At 38.1% G+C, this 19,310-nt stretch overlaps 2 protein-coding genes and 1 long non-coding RNA gene across 5 annotated transcripts in view; 2 read left to right on the forward strand and 1 right to left on the reverse strand.

The window, feature by feature from the left end:
• The window catches only part of LOC112543021 (uncharacterized), a 42,338-nt gene extending 36,830 nt beyond the window's left edge, over nt 1–5,508 (forward strand). Inside the window, exon 3 of the long non-coding RNA XR_015793895.1 lies at nt 3,112–5,508. This is a non-coding gene — a long non-coding RNA (uncharacterized LOC112543021). The remainder of the gene's footprint in view (nt 1–3,111) is intronic.
• CFAP95 (cilia and flagella associated protein 95) lies at nt 184–15,715 on the reverse strand. Of its 2 annotated transcripts, none has more exons than XM_025171209.2 (6): nt 15,231–15,715; nt 12,658–12,766; nt 11,921–12,042; nt 11,273–11,341; nt 7,916–7,973; nt 184–648 (listed from the first exon to the last, which is right to left on the reverse strand). In XM_025171209.2, the coding sequence occupies exons 1-6, from the start codon at nt 15,287–15,289 to the stop codon at nt 451–453; spliced, it is 615 nt and encodes a 204-aa protein (XP_025026977.1). In that variant the 5' UTR covers nt 15,290–15,715; the 3' UTR covers nt 184–450. The 2 variants fall into 2 exon arrangements, with proteins under 2 accessions (XP_025026977.1, XP_087986608.1); XM_088130482.1 differs by lacking the exon at nt 15,231–15,715 and adding an exon at nt 13,156–13,343.
• Nucleotides 15,716–15,773: 58 nt separating this feature from the next.
• The window catches only part of PTAR1 (protein prenyltransferase alpha subunit repeat containing 1), a 36,888-nt gene continuing 33,351 nt past the window's right edge, over nt 15,774–19,310 (forward strand). For both annotated transcript variants that reach the window (XM_007435220.3, XM_088129925.1), the window contains exon 1: nt 15,774–15,938. In XM_007435220.3, coding sequence (XP_007435282.1) covers nt 15,853–15,938 — 86 coding nt within the window. In that variant the 5' untranslated portion in view covers nt 15,774–15,852. The remainder of the gene's footprint in view (nt 15,939–19,310) is intronic.

The following is a 19,310-nucleotide window of genomic DNA, read 5'->3' on the forward strand; positions in this document are numbered from 1 at the left end:
GCACTGCAAGCCTGAAGTCTAAGCCTGTGCATACCAAGGCTTACTTTTGTAAATAATTCATGCAACTTTTTAAACTGTGTAACTACTGTAATGTCAAAGCAGTTGTCAAAGAAGACCACAAATACTTATGCTGAAAATAAAACTGTTTATATCCTTGCACACAAAATAGGAAAGAACTACTGCTCTGTGTCATGTGCTGAAAAGTCCCATATCTCATCCAGTACTGGTACCAGTTATAAAGAATTAAGTTGTTGGTATTTGGAGTATTTTTAAAATCAAGTAGCAGGCAAAAGTAACACAGTTCCAATTTAAGATTCCTTTGTACAAACTTACAGATTGGTGCTCAAACTAAATATTATAAAAGCCGCAGTGCTATTTAAGGGAATAATTCCATTAACAAAAATTAATATATATGAATAGATTTTAATTTTGTAGAGTCACTATTAATGCTTAAGAATTAGCTTCTTCCACATTTATTGGTATAGGATTAGTTACAGGAAATACTTTCTGCTTTAGATCTGCGTTAGCATATACTCCACTTTCATCTTGCCATGTGTTGATCCCATGTCTTCTGTAATCTGCTGTGTCAGTAAACTGAGAATGACATTTTCTATGTACTACAGAGTATCCACCTGTATCAGGTATAACCTAAGCAAAAGATATTAGCATATGTTATTACTCAAAAGAAAGTTCTGAGGAGCAAACTTTAACAAAGGCAGTACTGTATACCAAAAATAAATTTAATCAGTTGATACATTTCTCTTCCAATAACACTTTATTAAATCACTTGGCTCAAATTCAGAAATGTGCATGCGAAAAGCTATGTGTGTGGCAACATTTTTAAACAGATTTTCCCAGAACAGCAAATCTGTACTCATGTCTAATGCATATGATTTTCAGTGTCTAAAAGAACAGATTATAATATTACATAATACAACCCTGTTTGCCAAATCTTTGCTTCCTATGAAGAATACAGGGTTCTCTTAGTCATGGCCTCTATCTATCATTAAGATGATAGATATATCATACTAGATACTTATAAGATCTCATAAGATATATTATGTAACATTTAATAAAAGTGACTATAGTTTAAGAGCCAATTTTAATAATCACAAAAATAGACTTCACACAAGGATTAAGTGGATCTTTAGTGCTGCCAATACCCTCCATTCCAAACTAGATCCTTGTTATGGGTCTGTCCTCTACACTGCTGCCACCCCTTGTATTCCCTCTTGCCCTGGGAAGTGTTGCAGTTGCCAAGGCAGGTAGTCCTCAACTTAATTCGTTCAGCGACTGGTCAAAGTTGTGGCAGTGCTGAACGAAGGGACTTATGACCGGTCCCCAAAGTTATGGCTGTTGCAGCACCCTCACACTCATGAGATCAAAGTTCAGGCACTTGGCAGCCTGCCCACACTTACAACCACAGGGGCACTTCAACTCCCCCACCTACCTATCTTCCCCCCTCGATGCCCTTTTGGCCCCTGCATTCCGTGGCCCCTGCTGCCCTGTCAAGCATACCTAGCCTGGTCTTTTGTGAGGCAGCTACTGGCCACACAGGACTTTCTTCCCCAGGTTGCATATGGCCGTTTCCTCATGAGACCTGGGGAAGATGGCCTCATGTGGCCAGCAGCTGCCTCACAAAAGGCCAGGCCAGGCACACCTCATCATCAGCAGGAGCAAGAAGATGGTGAAGGTCAGCTGGGAGGGTGGAGCGCAGGGCGGCAGGGTCCTCAGAGTGCAGGGTTGCAAGGGTGACTGCAGCTGGGACTAGGCTGGGGCAGCTGCAACTTCGCACCACACTGCTGGGCCAGGTTGGGGATGGGCTTCATGCTGCGAAGGACTCTGCATTGTGATGTAGCTCAGGGGCTTCTTGGAGCCCCAGAGACATAGCGCGCCAAGAAGCCCCTTTGCGCTGTGAGATTAAGGAGTTTTCATCATGTCTTCCAATTGCTAGTTGGTGTTCATGGATGCACTCTGCTAGTCTTCCGCCTGTCTGTCCTACATAGTGGTTGTTACACTCCTTAATCTCACAACACATGGACAGACTCTACCATAGTTTCAACTGGGAAGCTGTGAACATCCTAGACCAAGCTAAATCTTAAAATGCTAGGGATATAAACAGGGAGCAAACCCCACATTCACCAGCACTGATGATGTTACCTAGTCGGGTAATGAAACATCTAGAAGCAAACAACCAAGCTCAGAAAGCACCAAGGACTCCACAGTTCAACTTCGAGCTACATATATTCTCTTCTATTGAATCGTCTATGGAAGCAGATGGGCCCCAGCATAGCTGGGAAATCATAATTCCAAGCATTGATACCAGGTTTAATTCAGAAGATCCATTAATTTGCTGATACTAGTTTGGTGTAGTAGTTAAGGCACCAGGCTAGAAACCCAGAGACCATGAGTTTCAGTCCTGCCTTAGGCATGAAACCAGCTGGGTGACTAGGGCCAATCACTCTCTCTCTGAGTCCTAGAAAGGAGGGAATGGCAAACCACTTCTGAAACCTTGCCAAAAAAAAACTGCAGGGACTTGTCCAGGCAATTGCCAGGAGTCAAAAACTGACTCGAAGGCACCAAAAAAAAAAAAAAAAACACCCCTAAATGTTGCAAAGCAGCTGCTGGAAAGGGAAATTTTTAAAGTTTCCATTCCAATGAAAACCCTTATATATTCAAAGTCCTAGGGATCTGAAACATTACAGCTGCAGAGAGTGCCTTCAGATGGAAATATTGTTATACTGCTGTTTCCCATAGACACACAAAAGGCTTTCAATTTGCATGGAAACAGCATCTTATATATCTTGAAGTTTTTATGGAAAAAAATCAGTACTAGCTAACAAGCACGTATCACATTATCACATTATTTCAGTAGGCATGCACTTGAAAAGAAAAGGAAAAATGACCCTATATGCAATTGTTGCTGAAGAGAAATGCTTGAACCAGTTAATCTGAACATTATTTAAGTTAAACAGTTACATCAGTAGAATAGCTATTATTTCATAGCAGGTGAAGGGTTGAGATCAGGTGGTTCGGGCTGTAGAATAAAATGAAAGTTTTTTTTTAAAGTTGGCGAAAAAGGATCAAGTTTAGTGTGCATGTAAATTTCAGAAAGAAAAATCGCTGTATCTTTCACATGATCGATCCCATCTGCATGTCATTTGGCTCAGCATGAAAACAGCCCCCTAATGTTTCTCAAGGACATGAGTGCACTGTGTCATCATCAAACACCCTCAGCCCACAGTGAATGAAGCCTTTACTTTCGTGCTGTGCTTCAAGACTGGGGTTTTCTAACTTCTGGAACACCGCTTCCTGGAACAAGCAGGGCTACCCACTCCATCTGCACTGCTTCGTTTCCTCAGTGATTGAAGCCCATGTTATTTTGGCGCTCTTAACTTTCAGGTAAGCATGCTAAGAACTGAACTCTTATTTTCAGGTTCAGTTTATACTTTCATTACAAGTTACTTATTTTGGGAAAATGATCTGGTAGTGCCTATGTTTGTCTGACCAGTAAATTAAAAGAGAAGAATTTTTATAGAACATAAAATGTATTATTCTTGCTTAGGACTTAAGTGATGCACAGACCAAATTTTTTTTTTAAATGCCACAATTATTGGAAAAAATATTCACAAAATTTTCATTTCTTATAAATTATATAAGAAAAATATTATTTCATAGTAAATAAGTGGCCTTTTTGAAAGCTTCATTATTTTTCTATAAGAATGTATGTATCCTGTTTAAAATAGAAAAGGGGAATTCTAAATACTAGTAACATAGTGATTCTGCTATTTAGGTAAATAGTTTTCTAAATGTTTTAATTTGTATAGTTAAAGCCTCTAAAATCAGTAAAAGATAAAATTTCCTCAATCAATAACAATTAAGGGGGAAAACTCTAACCAATGGCAAATAGAAAGCAAACTTTCCTTAAATCATAGGTGAATGGATTAATAAGAGTTCTGTAGTTTCCTGCCAAGGCTTTAAAGAAGCAGGATAGAAAGAGTATTGACGCTTTTGTACTTGGTGCTGGAGAAGACTCCTGAGAATACTGTAAACTGCCAAGAAAACAAACTGATGGATCATTGAACAAATCAACCCAGAGTATTCACTCAAGGCCCAAATGACCAGGCTCAAAGTACTTTGGACTCTGCAAAGACCTACATCTCTGGAAAAGTATATAATGCTGGGAAAAGTGGGAGGAAATAGAAGATGACCAGCAGCAAGCTGCATGGACTCAGTTACAGTGGCAATGGATGCACCATTGGAAGCCCTGAAGGAACAGGTTGGAGACATCCTCCTGGAGAAAATCCATCATGTGGTTGCTAAGAGTTGATAGTGACTTGATGCAACATAATAATAATAATTAAAAAATTCCTGCCACACACAGCTACAAATTCTGCAATATAACATCCACACATGTAACTACCAATAGTAGGGATTGTCAGGAGTTTCTCATGGGAAGAGATTCATCCCGTTATCTGTACAACAATATTATGGCTACATGGATTATGAAAAAGCTTGTTATTGTGTGTTGTGCACGTATACTGCTAATTACTGCCACCTATTGGCGTGGGTATGCTAGTTACCCAGTGGGGGGGTATGGAGTGGCAATATAACTGGAGCATTGTATGCCCAGCCTCGCAGTTGTTTTAGCGTTAGCCACCATGCAGTTAAGTAGTTTTATGGGTTATGTAGTTGTAACTAATAACCAAGTAGTGTACCTCTTCTCTGAGAGTTTTTGACTAGAGACTTTATGTTTGTAGATAAGTCTTGGATGCTGAATTTATGAGAAGATGTGTTTTTTCCTATATTTTGTATACAACTTGTATTTTATGTAGTTTTGTATTTTTATCAATAAACAACCAGATAGTATATATTTTCTGGCTGAGTTTCTTTGGAGACCAAGATATGGACATTGCCAAGTTAATAAATAATTATTGATAATAATTACTGGTGGTAGCTATTGAAAGATAGATCATGTACTTGAATCTTCAAAGCTCAATTAGCAAAATGACTCTTGGTAGTATTGTGATGGCAACTATAGAGGGATTATCTCAGCTGGGGCCTGTAGGAACAAAATGGGAGGTCCCTGTTTTATCCCTGGTGTCTCCACATAGAACTGAAAAGGCTGAATCAGTTGGCAGCTCTTGCTGCTTTCATAAGAATGGCAACAAGAGGATTGAAGTGTTGCACAATCAGCTCTGCCCCGTTGGGTATTCATGCAATGTTACCACCCATGTGAAAAGCAGCAGAGCTTACATTGTGACCTCCTGATGCCCTGCATCCCACTGTAGATATATTGAATGACATGGATCTACAGTCTAGTTCATTCAGAAAGCTTCCTGACCTAGCTCTTGAAAGACATTGTACTGCACTAACCTAGGTAATTTTATATTGTTTATTGATTTGTTTTATTGTGTCCTGATTTAGATTTAGTTCTAATGAAAGAGAAATCAAAGCTGATATAAGCAAATTAAACAATGTGATCTAGGACTCAAAGCACCCCTTCTCTGTTGCATTGTGCCTGGCCTCTTGCATGGCTCCCACTCTACAAGGGGAGACTGGGGGGGGGGGTGATTTTGTCTGAACATGTACGTCATTTTCTCTTTTTTACCATTTCTTTTTATTCTTAATTTCTGTTTTATGTCGTTTTCTCTTTTTACTGTTTCTTTTTATTCTTAGTTTCTGTTTTTTCCTTTTTTAACTATGTAAGTTGCTCAGACTCATTTTGGAGTTGAGCAGCCTTCTAAAACCTAATTAAATAAATAAATAAAACCAGATCCAATACAAAACTGGAAGAGTCAGCTGTAACATTCACCATTCATGAGAAAAGCAGGTTTTGCAAAAAGAATTGCAAAGGGCTTAGGGGCAGATGGGTCTTTTTTCTTTGGCTAGAAGGGATGGCAGAAAGGCTTGGGTAATGGAAGAGCATAGAGGTTGAGGAGGCTGGGAGGCGACATGAAAGTACATCCAGGAGTTCAAGGAAGCAAGGTATCCAATGTCTAGGAGACTCAGGAGGCAAGTAGCTAAAGGAAAATGAAAAATAGAAGCAGTGGATTAAGAAGTAAGAATGTATAGGGACAAAAATTATGAAATAGTGAATTACCTAATTCACTGGAATTAGGCTGGAAAAAGACAGAGGCTGCCCAACCAAAGGACTACTAAAAGACACGTCAGGAAAGCAAAAGATGGGAAATACTTTTTTATACATTACCTTAAAAGAAATACATTTACAGTTCGGGGAAGCTAATGTTCCTGTGTTTAATAAGAACAAAATGTTCCAAGGATGTGTGAGTGAAGGAGATCTTCTATCAGAAGAGCTAAAGTTTGTATGTGCAGATGTATTTTTCTTTTTGGGTTGCCATGGTTACAAAAAATATGGCCACATTCTTACCCTGTTAGATCCCTAATTTATAAAACAAGGAATCCAGGCTGAATCATCATGCAACAATATGCTTCCCTCCTCATTTACTGGCTTTGTGTAGTATGAAATGTTCCGTTTTTTAAAAGATCATACATATACACAGAGAAACACAACAATGTTCTCCTGATGTTTTTAATTGTAGGAGTTTTATTATATAATTAACATTTTTCAGAATCATAAAAGTAAATGCCAATAAACAGTACAATGCAATTTTGTAATCCAAATAAGAATCACTGTCATAGGTTTGATTTTGAGATATACCAGACAGAGACAAGGAAATACATTCTTTTACAAATGGTACTAGAAAAATAATGCAAACCAAAGCTTTTTAACAGCAAACGGTTTCCATTATTCTTTTATTTCTACTTTACTATTTTGCTTTTTAATTTCCATCTTCTACCTTATATTCTATCTTATCTATCATTTATAGTCATATATAGCTTATCTATGGTTTCTAGTACAGTCCATAGTCCTGTAGCTTTGAGTTTGTATAGTTCTATTCTGCTTTATTTGTACTTTGATTTCTCCTTAATGTAACTCTTTGGTCCTTCTGGGTCTTCAGGCCTATCCCTGGTCCTCCCCAGCTCTCTTGTCCCATAATCACCTGTGTGGCTTGTTGGGTGCTAAGATATTCCAAACTCCAGATCCTCAGCTTCACTCCTTGAAGCTGTCTTGATCATGGAGGCTGATCCCCTCTGGATATTTAAGGGTTGGGGATGGCAGGGGTGCTTCTGACGCTGCTCTGCTATTTCCCATGTTTTATGTTTAGGATGGAAGTACATCCAGGAGGAAGTACATCCAGGAAGTACATCCATGTTCCCATGTTTAGGGCACTCTATCTGCTGGCCCCAGGCTGCCCAGTCCCCAGCCCAGTTTCCTGATGTCTCTTCAAGGTGCTATGCTGCAGCTGTTCTTCCCTGCAGCTGCCTCATTTCCATTACCAAGGCTCTCCTCTACACTCAGCTCTTTTCATTTGGTTCTTTTTCTTCTTTTTGCCATTCTTCTTTCTTTTCCAGCTTTTTTTTTTTTTCATTCTTTCTCCAAATACTGCCATGATTTTTGCTGCACCTGAGCCCTCTTTCAAAATGGAAGGGCAAGGCCCTTAAAGAGAGCGAGGAAAGGAGGGGCGCAGACATTCTGGTCACTGCACAATCAGTTGTGAAGACAATAATGGAAATGTATTCACTTTTTTTTTTTTTTTAGAAAACACCAAATGGCCCCAAAATCCATCTTTTGTACAATACTGGAAAACATAGCAGGGCAACACTTAGACTAACATGCCCATAAGATAAGCCAATTCAAATATTGTACTACATATTTTGAACATCGCTTAACTGTTTTCAAAATAAAATCTCCTAATTATAGAGCTCCAACTGATATCTCAGTGTCAATTGCCACAATAGTCGCCAAGTAGAAGCTGCTTATTAAAATCATGTTTTGCATGACATGCCATACCTTTGTATTCCCATATTCTTTCTATTCCCATATACTTACATATGGTCCATAGTCATATGGTGGAACATAGTCTATTCGGTATGTTGTATCCAGAAACCTGTAAAACATAAACCATGTAGTAAGACTAGCTCTACACTATTTTTTTTACTATTTTTACAAGCTCATTAAAAATAATTGAAAATATAGATAATCTGTTCCTTAGAAATCAAAACCAAAGTAATTTTCCACAAGTGTATCCAAAGCAATTAAAATATCCTCCGGCCACTGTTATCTCCCTGTTATAAATTATTTCTATATAGGTCAGCTTTTCTTATTTTATTTGGAGAAAACATGCTATAGGATTTGAATATATAAAATATAAATATTTTCAAACATCTAATTGATTAATTAAAATAACACACAATGACAGATTGGAGTATTCCTAGATGGTTGTGAATGTTTCTGAATAAGAAAACTATGTATATATATATGAGAAGTCCCACTATTTACATTGAATTAAATATTTCTATATCTTCAGCCTGAAAGTTCTCACTAGGACTTACAAGGAAACAGAATATATGTTCTACTCCCCCTACAGTAAGACAAGATGAAAATTATGCCAAGTTCTTCAGATCTATAGGACAACTACCACAATGCAAGGATTTATGAAGTTGTATTTGAGATATGTTTAAAGTTTTCATAGGTCTGCGTACCAAAAGAATATGTATCAGACAAATTTTCATCTCATCTCTCTTTACTCTCTTCCTTCACCTGCTCTCAGTTCAATTCTAGTATTAGAAAATAGCTAGGGAAAGATGTGCAACGTTATAAAGCATAAGAAGGTAAAATACTGGAGAGTTTGTCTTCTTTGGTCACATACTACTCATTCTGATGTAGGAATTAGATCTCACAGTACTCTACTTGATATATGAAAGAAGGAAACATGAGTACAATAAATGTGGCTTCTCACATCACTTCTAGTTAGGCCCTGTGATAAAACCTTTAGTGGTTACTAGTACATGTTTTGCAAGAGACCATGCCAATGCATAAAACAAAACGTATCCTTATCATCTTGTAATAAGATCATTTTGTACCACCTTTTCTTTGAAAGATGACTTCACTTAGATTCAGTTCCAAGACAGTGACTAAGTTTTTGAAACAAGTTCAAAGTTACAATCAAGGCAGATGATCCATCTCTTGCAGGCATTATAAAACCTAGCTTTCAAGAGCTGGGAAAGGAGCTTATGGCAGCTGGACTTGTCTCAGCTTTCTATTTCTTTTCTTCCTCTGATCTGTTTATTATTATTCCTAGAGCAAATACAACTATATCATACTTCCATCTACTTCGGAAGCAGAATGGGTCAACAATTCCAGCCCAACTTACAAACATTACTCACTTACTGGAGAAAATAATGTCAGTGATGTTGAAAAAGGGGGGGGGCTGTTCTGTGCTCCAGCAGCCCACCATGGCTTCAAAAATCTAGTTATTGTTCTTTCTACTGCTAGGAGATCTGGACTTCAAAAATCCAGACAACTACCAGATTGCAATAAAGATTGCTGCCATCTGGTGGATATCTCAATTTCTGCACCCAGGTTCTGGTAGCTCTACTTTTGGGGACAAGGTGCTGTACTACAGAAAGTTAGGCTGACCAACTTTAGGCACTCTTAGAAGATGACTTTCTTGATTCAGCCTGGCTTCAAGCCCACCTTATTATTTCTAACAGCAGGACAGAGATATGGAATCCTATTAATTCCCTTGTTAGCAGTGACCTTTAATACTATAACATATATTTCTGTAGCATCTTTGTGGATTAGTACAGAACCAATGGGTTCTATTCTTATTTTCAGAACTGGTTTTAAAAAATTGAGAAGTACAGTGGTACCTCGGTTCATGAACTTAATTCGTTCCGCGACTCTGGTCGCGACCCAAATTGGTCGCGATCCGAATAAAATTTTCCCATAAGGTTCAATGTAAATACGGTTAATCCGTTCTAACCCCTCCGAATTTGGTCGTGACCCGATTTTGGTTGTGTCCCGAATCAAATTTTCCCATAAGGTTCAATGTAATTATGGTTAATCCGTTCTGAACCATATGTTTTTTTAAAAAAAACCCGCAAAAATATGAAACAAAATACAGTACGAAGAGAGAGAACGCTATCCTTGCTCAAGGCGACTTCTGGCGTGGAGGACAGGAAGGTGGGTGGGGAGGCGGTTATTGCTTGGAGGGAGAGTCCCCCTCCCTGCAGGAAGCCACAACCACGTGTCACGGGAGGGAAAATGGCCGCGGATCCTGTTCGTCACCTGATCCGGCGTTTGCGAACGGAAACAAAATTTTGCGAACGGAGCTGTTCGTGACCTGAATTGGTCGTGAACAGAAGCGTTCGTGACCCGAGGTACCACTGTACTTGGTTCCTTAGAATTGTTTCAAGGGTTCTTATACTGCTTATTTGGTTTCCCATTTTATAGAATAGTAAATTAGTCATTATGCTGTTAGTAATCAAAAGCTTTCAACACTATCATAGTGTTGAAACAAATGTGCAAACAAAAAATACTTTGACACTTAGAGGTGTGCACTGATTATAAATTTTTGTTTTCACCTAATTTAGTAACAGGCAAAAAGAGGTCACTATGACCAAATCAAGGGAAGCCCTGAGTTTGCAAAAGAATGTGCTTCCAGCATTCCTGCCACAACACCAAATGCAAAGTAGCAGCAGCTCACTGTAAAAAGCCAAACATCCCAGTAGCGTTTTTTTGTTGAGTGGAGCAGCTGCAAGCAAGCAGCCCAGCAAATGAAAACCTCCCAAGGGAGCTGTGGGAAAAATCAGCATACAGAATTTTGCCTTCATTTCTGATCCTTCTTTCCATTCCCTCCCATCTTTCTCCAAAACACTGAATGTGTTTGCAAGTAAGTTCAACCAGAGACATGTGAAACTTGAGTTTACAGCATGTTGGCTTTGTAGTACAAATCCAGTGGGCTGTTGTGGGCAAAGCTCCCTAAGAACAGAATCTCCTAAGTGTTTAAGAAAATGTCAAGGCATTGTTTAATTATTAGTAGCAAGACAAGTAAATGAGAAATCATGAGGTCTGCATGAAAATGCTCTCCTTACATTGACTGAAAATAAGGGAGATACTATCAGTTTTCTAATGCAAAATAAAAACACTAAAACAATTAAAACAGAAGTTTGAGTGCTCTGGTAACGCCAAGAATAAAATTATCAGATACTTTTAAGTACCAAGATAATGTTATCAGATATAAATATAGGAATTTTGATCATGTTACAGGTCTCAGCAAGCATCAACATGAAGGCACAATAAAATCTGAACTTAATAGTAGAACTTAACTAATTACTAATAAATTGATATAATAATAATAATAATAATAATAATAATAATAATAATAATAATAATACAACAAACATTTTAAACTTCTCTGGAGGGTGACGTGGCAATACAGCACCAAAACCTGTTTCAGGTAGTCCTGTCTCCCTGAGGGAAAAAAAGAGACAGCTTTCAGACTGAAAGAAAAATTAAAAGAAAATGTAAGCTTTATCTTAGATCCAATTGGCAATGCAAAATGGATGGATGGACGGACAGACAGGCGTAAGTCAAAATTAGTTCATTGGGATTTACAAAGGAAAAAGTGTATGGGAGTGCAACCTTAGCGAAAACTATTATATCTTTTATGTAAATCATTTTTTTAACATACAGAGGTTTTACATTTCTTTACATTGCATTGCTGTACTGCCCTCTACTGGATGAAATGTGCCAAACTGTTTCAAACAGTAAAAAAATCATATTAACTTCGTAGTTGTTTTCAGGATAAATATAATGACTAATGTCAGTTTTTGTTTTCCCTTTTTATTTAATGCTTTGTGAACTTTTATAAACTGTAAGCTACATCAGAGATTAGATGAATTAATTCTTAAAATACAGGATTAATTGCTCTCAATGTTTTTGAAAACAGGTAGGAAGAAATAAGAGGAGAAAAAAGATATTCATGATATATTTTATATGATATTCAGTATTATTTGATTATTATTATAGATGCAAAAATATCAGAAATACCTGTCAACAATAATTGTGTGAAAACCATCTTCATCCAGCAGAGGTTTCCAAATCTCTTGTTCCCTGTATTCTTTTTTGCTACAGGGAGAAGACAGATGATCTTGATATGTGGTTATCCATTTCTAAGAGTAAATATATGAGCAAGGAATCATTAAAGAGTTCCAGCACAGTGCAAAAATAAAACTTTAAAAAGTACTTTAATAATCAACACTTGATTTCTGTTGGAACCCTGGATGTATGTCTTTACTCCTAAAATTTATGCATTTCTAATCCAATCAATATTTTTTAAGCCAGTTGGTATGTATCACAAAAATACATTATTCTTTCTATTATAACATCAAATTTTTGGCTGCCCAGTAGTAAATCAAATAATATATAAAAGAAGGAGTTGATTATTCTCTCTTCATAAATAAAGCATCCCAAAGCTCTCTTTTCATGACTGAAAATAAACATTGCAACTAAACTATAATAAAATATCTACCAAATCACACAATCCAGGTTTTGGGGGTACTCTTGTGCCAGTTGATATTAATGTAGGTGGTTTTAATACCAATCCTGAGTTCTCTAAAACCTTTACACAATATTTATTAACTTAAAAACAATATATGGGTGTCTTCCATGAATCCCTACGCTGCATGGTGGTATATTGATAAAGTAAATAAATAAATATAAATACTACATACCAAAATATCAAACAAATATGCTGGGCGAAAATTACAGACAAGTAGCTATCTTACTTGATCCATGGTTCCAAGTCTCCAGTAAGTAGATTGACATAAGTTTTTAGAACCCAAATTAATTTCATGTATATCATAATCCTTAGGTTCAGTCTCTCTGTTGTAGAACCTTTAAATCATAAGAAATAATATAGTAATAAAAATTTTATTTTAAAAATTACTAATATGTACACTACTGAGATAATGTACAATAATCAAACCCAAATGAATATGTATGCAGAGCTGATCACATTTCTATTTCAAGCTAAGTCCCATGCAAGAGAACTTTTCAGAAAGTTTTAAAGTCTCTAAATGAATCTGAAATCAGAAAGAAAATAAAAACAAAAATTTGAAAAAGAGATTCAGCTTCAAACAATATTACTAACAGAACTGTTAAGCTTCATATTGAAAATAGACAAAGTAAACGACACTTTTGTGGCTTAGTTGCATCTGGTGGTTTAAAAAAAAAAAGAATGATTTTAAATCACATCAGATCTATCAATAATACTTTTTTCTTACCAGCGATGCACAAGAGTGGGTCTCCCATAATATGCTGAATTGGAGCGCAAAGTCAATGCTCCTTTGCGTTCCATCACATCTGGAGGGCCTAATTCCATCTTCAAATGATTCTGGATTTTCACTACTTCTACGGGACCACTGTATCTGAAATTACCCTGTATTATTTCTCCTATTGCAGGGCACTTCACAGCAGAATATTCACACTCACTCCAGATCAGTGTATTATTACTAATAACAGCTTAATCCTGAGACCAACACTTTACTCCTTCTATACTACTTCTCAGAGCTCCAAGCTTTCCCTAGCTTATTCTCTCAATAAAAGAAATGAACAGCAGGCAAGCAGCCTTTGCAGCCTTCATTCTTTGCTAGCCACATTAGTCTCCATGGTGACCACTGATGCTATAGAGGAAGATAACAAACCTCAAAATCATTCCACCAAGGGGCCGGAACTACTTTTTGATCTGTTCATTGTAAGTGAAGGGGAAAGATAATAATTCCCATGATGTAATACTATGGAAATGTCCAGAATGTGAGATACAACCACCACATTTGCAATGAAGCCTTATTGAGCTGGAATTGTGAAAAACTTATATTGTTTTCTCATCATTTCATGGGCACAGTCATGTTGAATTCAACCCTTTCTTCTATAAATAATCAAAGTATGTAGCTTGCAGAACTTAATTTATAAAATGGAAAGCACCAGAATTCTGATTTGCCTGAAAAGCAAACCCACAGCTTTAAAATTTAGGGCTCCCAAATCTGGGCTGCAAAAATCTGGAGGACCACTGGGGGAAACAAATAATAGGATTTTCGGTATTGCTTTGCCATCTAATGGTCATCTAAAGTATTGCAGCCCTATTTTAGAAGTTAACCACCACCATGGTAGTAATTTTTTTTTTTTTTAATCTGCGCTCAGTCGTTACCGACTCTGCAGTGACTGCTTGGACGAGTCCTTGCAGTTTTCAAGGCAATTGTTTCGGAAGTGGTTTGCCAGAGCCTCCTTCCTAGAGCAGAGCCCAGCTGGCGAGCACAGGAGGCGGGGTTTCCGTTCCTTTGCACCCTTTTCGGGTGCGCGCAGTTTCGCGCTTACCGGCAACTGCTCCCGACTCCTTTTGCAAGGCGCCACCGGCATTTTTCCTCCCACCGGAGTGAGAGTCCCCATTTATCTACTCACGTGAGTTTTCGAACTGTTGGGTTGACAGGAACTGGGGAGGAAACAGGAGCTCACCCTGTTAACGTGAAGGCTGGACTCGAACCGCTGAAGCGTCGACCATTTCTGGCCGGCAACTTTCAGCGTCATTAAGCCGCTGCGCCACCACGTCCCCCTGTGGTAGTAATACTCCTTGGCAAACAAAGTTCACGCTGAATGTGCTTATATTGTTCTCTTAAAAGGAACAATATAAACTTTTGAATTTTATTTCATGATTGCTCTATGATATAGGAGACCCATTATTTTTATGGCATGGTATATTATTAATGGTATGATCTATAGTTTCAGTTGGATCCTACATAAACAATATTATGATTTGAAAGAACCGTATCTCAGATCCAGGGTTTTGCTTCATACTTTCTCTGATTTAGTCTTGGAGGAAGATATCTTCTAAGATTTTATAATAGTTGCTGGTGCATTCCACAGGATGATCATGAGAATTCATGCAGATTTGTCACTTACGCCCATTTTTAAATATAACTCTGGCACCAAAACATCTGCTCTAATTGCTATAATATAGTCTGTGAACACAGATGTGATCTGATGTTTTATGTGGATCCCGTATAAAAATAACCAGGAGGATTAACATTTTTGCACCATGGTGTCACAAAAAATTGCTGGATGGGGATCTTTTTTTTTCCATGATCATAATTGGAAATTTCAGGTGGATTCAATATAAAACTAATATTAATTCAAGAGGCCCTTATTTCGGTTTCATGGAGCCAACTTTTACTTTTTTCCTTGCAGATTTTCAATGGATGTCATCTCCAAGACTACAATCTAAACTACACATGCATCTCAATGCAGTACTGTGCCTGCTTACTCAAAAAAAAAAAAAAAAAACGCCATTTCTATGCATACTTACCTGAAAGTAAGCCTCACTGAACTCAGTGGGATTTGTTGCCAAGTAAATACCGTAAGCATTGATACTAACTACTGAGTGAAAGTGAATACTTTCACTTCCCAATGATTGCAGTCCATTCATATCCATTCAATTTACTTTTAAAGAAAGGCGCTCAGGATAAGACCCTAGAAATGTTGGTTGTGTCAGGGCTCTATAATTATATCGTTTTATACTTTATGAAGTCGCCCTCGATTACTTTTAAACAAGAATAAGTAACTTAAAATGTCTCCAGGGATTTCCTACACGCAAGCAAACTCGTGAAGAAAGTATAGCGGAGTGTGGATGGAAAGCGGGATGGTGGACAGAATCGTTTTTGTTCCCCTGCTTGAGTACTAGCAATCTACCCTTCAGAGCTTTCTTTTCCTCATATTTTCCCTCGGTTGTCCTGCTCCTCCGGGCAGGGTCAAGCGAAAGGAGGAGGCGGTCCTTCTCCGTCAGTTTACTCGCTTCTCCAGGCTCCGTGCTCCGCCTTGAGGAGGCCTCTGACCCGGATGCGCTTTCCGCTTTGCTTTCCTCGGCCTTCCTATGCGGGACGGCGGCGGCGCTGCTACCGGTCGTAAGCTGCGGTAGCAGCAGCCCGAAGATGGCTGAGTCCCCGGAGGAGGTGGCCGTGCTCGTGCAGCGGGTAGTGAAGGACATAAACAGCGCTTTCAAGCGCAACCCTCACATGTGAGTGAATGAGCGCGTGCGCGCGGAACGCGGAGCGGCGCGATCTTGCCCGGGGTTGTCTTCGCTTTGCTTCGTCTTGCTGGAAACAGCGGCAGCCGACCTTCCTCTCCTAGGCAGGAGGGCAAGCGAGGCTCGGCTGAGTTGTCTGGACTGCAGCAAAGTTACGGAGTCTCTTTCCTGTTAAGAAGGAGATGATGCCGGTTCCCTTCCCCCCACTCTTTTCCTCTCTTGTTTCTCTCTTCGAGAGGCAGCAGGTCAGGCACGTCAGAGAGGTCAGTGTTGAACTTCTGCCACTGGACGAGAGAGTAACTTCAGAGTCAGGCTGGAGGGGAAAGCCCTGGGAATTCTATCCCTTTGCGGAATAGAACCCGCTGTTTTGCAATTGGTTAGTTAACGTGATGTATTATGACATGAGTTGTAACAGAACGATGTGGAGACGTCAGGTCTGCTGAAGAGAAGAGTTAAACGTTGTGAATTTGTTGCTGGCTAACTTTCAAAGTTTGCGTGTGTGGTAGTGAGGGAAAATACAGACTTTTTGATTTTAAGAGTGGATGGTAAGCTTTCCATTCCAAGCCTTTCATCTGAACATAATGTTCTCAGCTGAATTCAAAAGATTAATCCTTGTCTTGTTTATTACAGTATCTTCAGTGATGCTCCATAGGTTAATAGTCACTATAATATCTATTTTTAACATTGCTGGGCCAACCTAGTTTTGCAGTAGCCCATTCTAAACATGATTTGATATTTGCTCAGCACATTCATATAATCACTCTGTCAGAAAATTGAAGAAATTAAGAGAGATTATAATGAAGGTGAAGATGAAGAAGCTGGGTAAATAGTTCAGAATTTCCCCAGGAATGGGATGTTCCAAAATGTTCCAGGTCTGTGGGTGGTTCATGCATTTCTAGGAACATGTGTTCCAGAACAGGATGTGATTTGTGTCCATAACAATAAGGCTATCATCCTGTTTCAGAACATACATGTCTGGAAATGCACCTACTGCCTCTGAAATACTCAGATTGACCTGTGCCAGGGGAAAAATTCTCTATTCAGGTAACAAAGAGCTCTGTTTTGTATATGCTTAAAATAATAATGTATAATTAGTGAAAATATCTTGTTGACATGTGTGCTACTTCACAGATCAAAAATTTTAAAGATTGTATTCATTTTTTCCTCTTTTTGCTGCCTTTGAGTTGGTCTTGACTCCTGGCAACTGCCTGGACAAGCAGTTTTCTTGGCAACATTTTTTGGAAATAGTTTGCCATTGCCTGCTTCCTAGGGCTGAAAGAGAATGACTGGGCCAAAATAACCTATCTGGGTTTGTATCTAAAGTGGAACTAGAACTCACGGTCTCTTGGTTTCTAGCCCTGTGATGGATGTCTCTCACTTAATTTAGGTAACCTATAAACATATATATTTTAAAAAATCTAAAATCAGGATGCTGTTAAAAAGAGTTAAGCATATTTTCTCCACTTAAAAAAAATGTAAAGGCTACAAAAGTCTGTCACTCATTAAAATAGATGACCTTGTGGATTATTCAGCTGTAAGTCCATGTACCAGTACAGCAAGAAGAAGGGAGTTGCATGATTTAAAGTAGGTGCTAAACTTCATAGAGCTTGGCTGGCATATTGCATAAAGCATATATACCTTGTTTCCATCTCTGTAGACAGTATATATTCAGTATTTATTCTTAATATGTGGACATTTTGGTTTTATTTTCTGCTTTAGGGAAATTTTAGATAGTTGCCACCAGGTCAGGCCCTATCCCTGCTGACTGTATGGACAAATGCCCACCATCTTGATTTGTCCCATGTAATAATTTGTAGCTCTTCAACTGATGTTCTGGTGATCTTGTTGCCATCCATCCCAGTTATATTTTGCCTTCCCCTTCTTCCACATTCCTTAATGTTGCTAAACATAGTAGATGTTCTAGTCCTTTCTCTACTTGCAACAAATGCCCAAAGTAAATTAATTTCTTCTCCTTTATACACTTGCTAAGTTTACCATTGCTGCCTTCTCTAGAATTACTCTTTTCTTCAGGACACTATTCAATTTTATCTCTTCCGGAAAAAAGAAAACAAAACAATTGTCTTCACTTCTTCACTGTCAACTGTGAGTTCACTAAGCATGGTAGTTGACATTACCTTTGGCTTTTTAATATTAACACAGATTTTTCACTTCCATTTTTGTTTCATAATGTGCTACTCTAAGCTCTTTCCCATAGCTCTTCTTTACTTTCAGCTAACATTGCCTGCATATTTCCTATTGTTAAATGGTAAAAAACCACAGTTTCTCCAGGCTTGCTTTTTACAATACTGTAGCATCCTGTTTGTTATAAATGTACTTCTGAAGAATGTGTTCTGGTACTTTCATTAGCCTTAACACATTCATTTTCTAGCATGAACTGGACAAAGGCCTTGCTGTAGTCAGTGAAGCCAAGGTCAATCTCCTTAAATTATTTTTCCCTCTCCATTAACCATGGTTTATTTATTAGAGTTTATATGCCACTTCAATAAAAAAAAGATCTGTGCATTTATTTATATACCTCTACAATAAGAAAGTTAAACAATTACAGTCTTTTGTTTCCCTCTGCCTTTTCTGAAACCTTTCTGTTCCTTTGGCATTTCTCTGCATGCATAGCTGTTGTATATTCTTCTTTAACCAATTTTTGTTTGCATGAGAAATTAATGTAATATTTTGATAATTAGTTTTCTTCTGTATCCCATTTCTTTAATATAGGTTTATGTTAAACCCATATTTTCCAGGCTCTGAGCTCACATAGTTTTATTCCATGCTTGTTGACATAGACATTTTAATTGCCTCTTCACTTGCAACCTAAAACAATTAAGCAGGAATTTCATCTCCAGTCAAGTGCTTTTCCGTTTAACAACTAGTGTTCTGCATGTTGTGTATCTAAAGTAGTTGACTCTTGAGCATATTCTCTTTTTACAAATGTTTCTATCATTGTACAGTGCTGTTTGTACAGGATTTTGGTTTAGTTTTCCCATTCTCCATCTGCCCATTGTTATAATTATTTTGTTTTTCCTGCTTCAGTTTTCACAATGTCTTTATACCTTCCCTATAGCTCTTCAGGTTCTCTTTCACATAGTAAAGTATACTGAATACGTTCCTCACATTGAGCTTATATTCTGACTGTCCACTAGTTTCAGCCATATCAATATCGTTTTCTGTACAATACTAGAGACCTGATGCATTCTGTTTCTTTCTTTTTTTCTCTATACTGTTTGTTTTTGATTTTAGAGTTCCTTCTCCTAAATGAGTTGGCTCCCCTTATGCCTGTAGAGTCCCACTGGCCTTCACCCCCACCATGGAATCCCTTAGCTTCTTCTCTCACCTTTCAACATTACTGGT

The sequence above is a fragment of the Python bivittatus genome, unplaced genomic scaffold (genome assembly GCF_059951505.1).
Source record: "Python bivittatus isolate LINGU-HERP-01145 unplaced genomic scaffold, Pbiv_v1 ctg000850_np1212, whole genome shotgun sequence".
NCBI lineage: Eukaryota > Metazoa > Chordata > Lepidosauria > Squamata > Pythonidae > Python > Python bivittatus.

Coding starts and splice junctions, on each gene's coding strand:
- CFAP95 (XM_088130482.1), bottom strand. CDS start 13,253: ATGGAATTAGGCCCTCCAGATGTGATGGAACGCAAAGGAGCATTGACT. Junction 12,767..13,155: donor CCCACTCTTGTGCATCGCTG/GTAAGAAAAAAG, acceptor TATGATTTAAAG/GTTCTACAACAGAGAGACTG. Junction 11,342..11,920: donor CACACAATTATTGTTGACAG/GTATTTCTGATA, acceptor TTTTTCCCTCAG/GGAGACAGGACTACCTGAAA.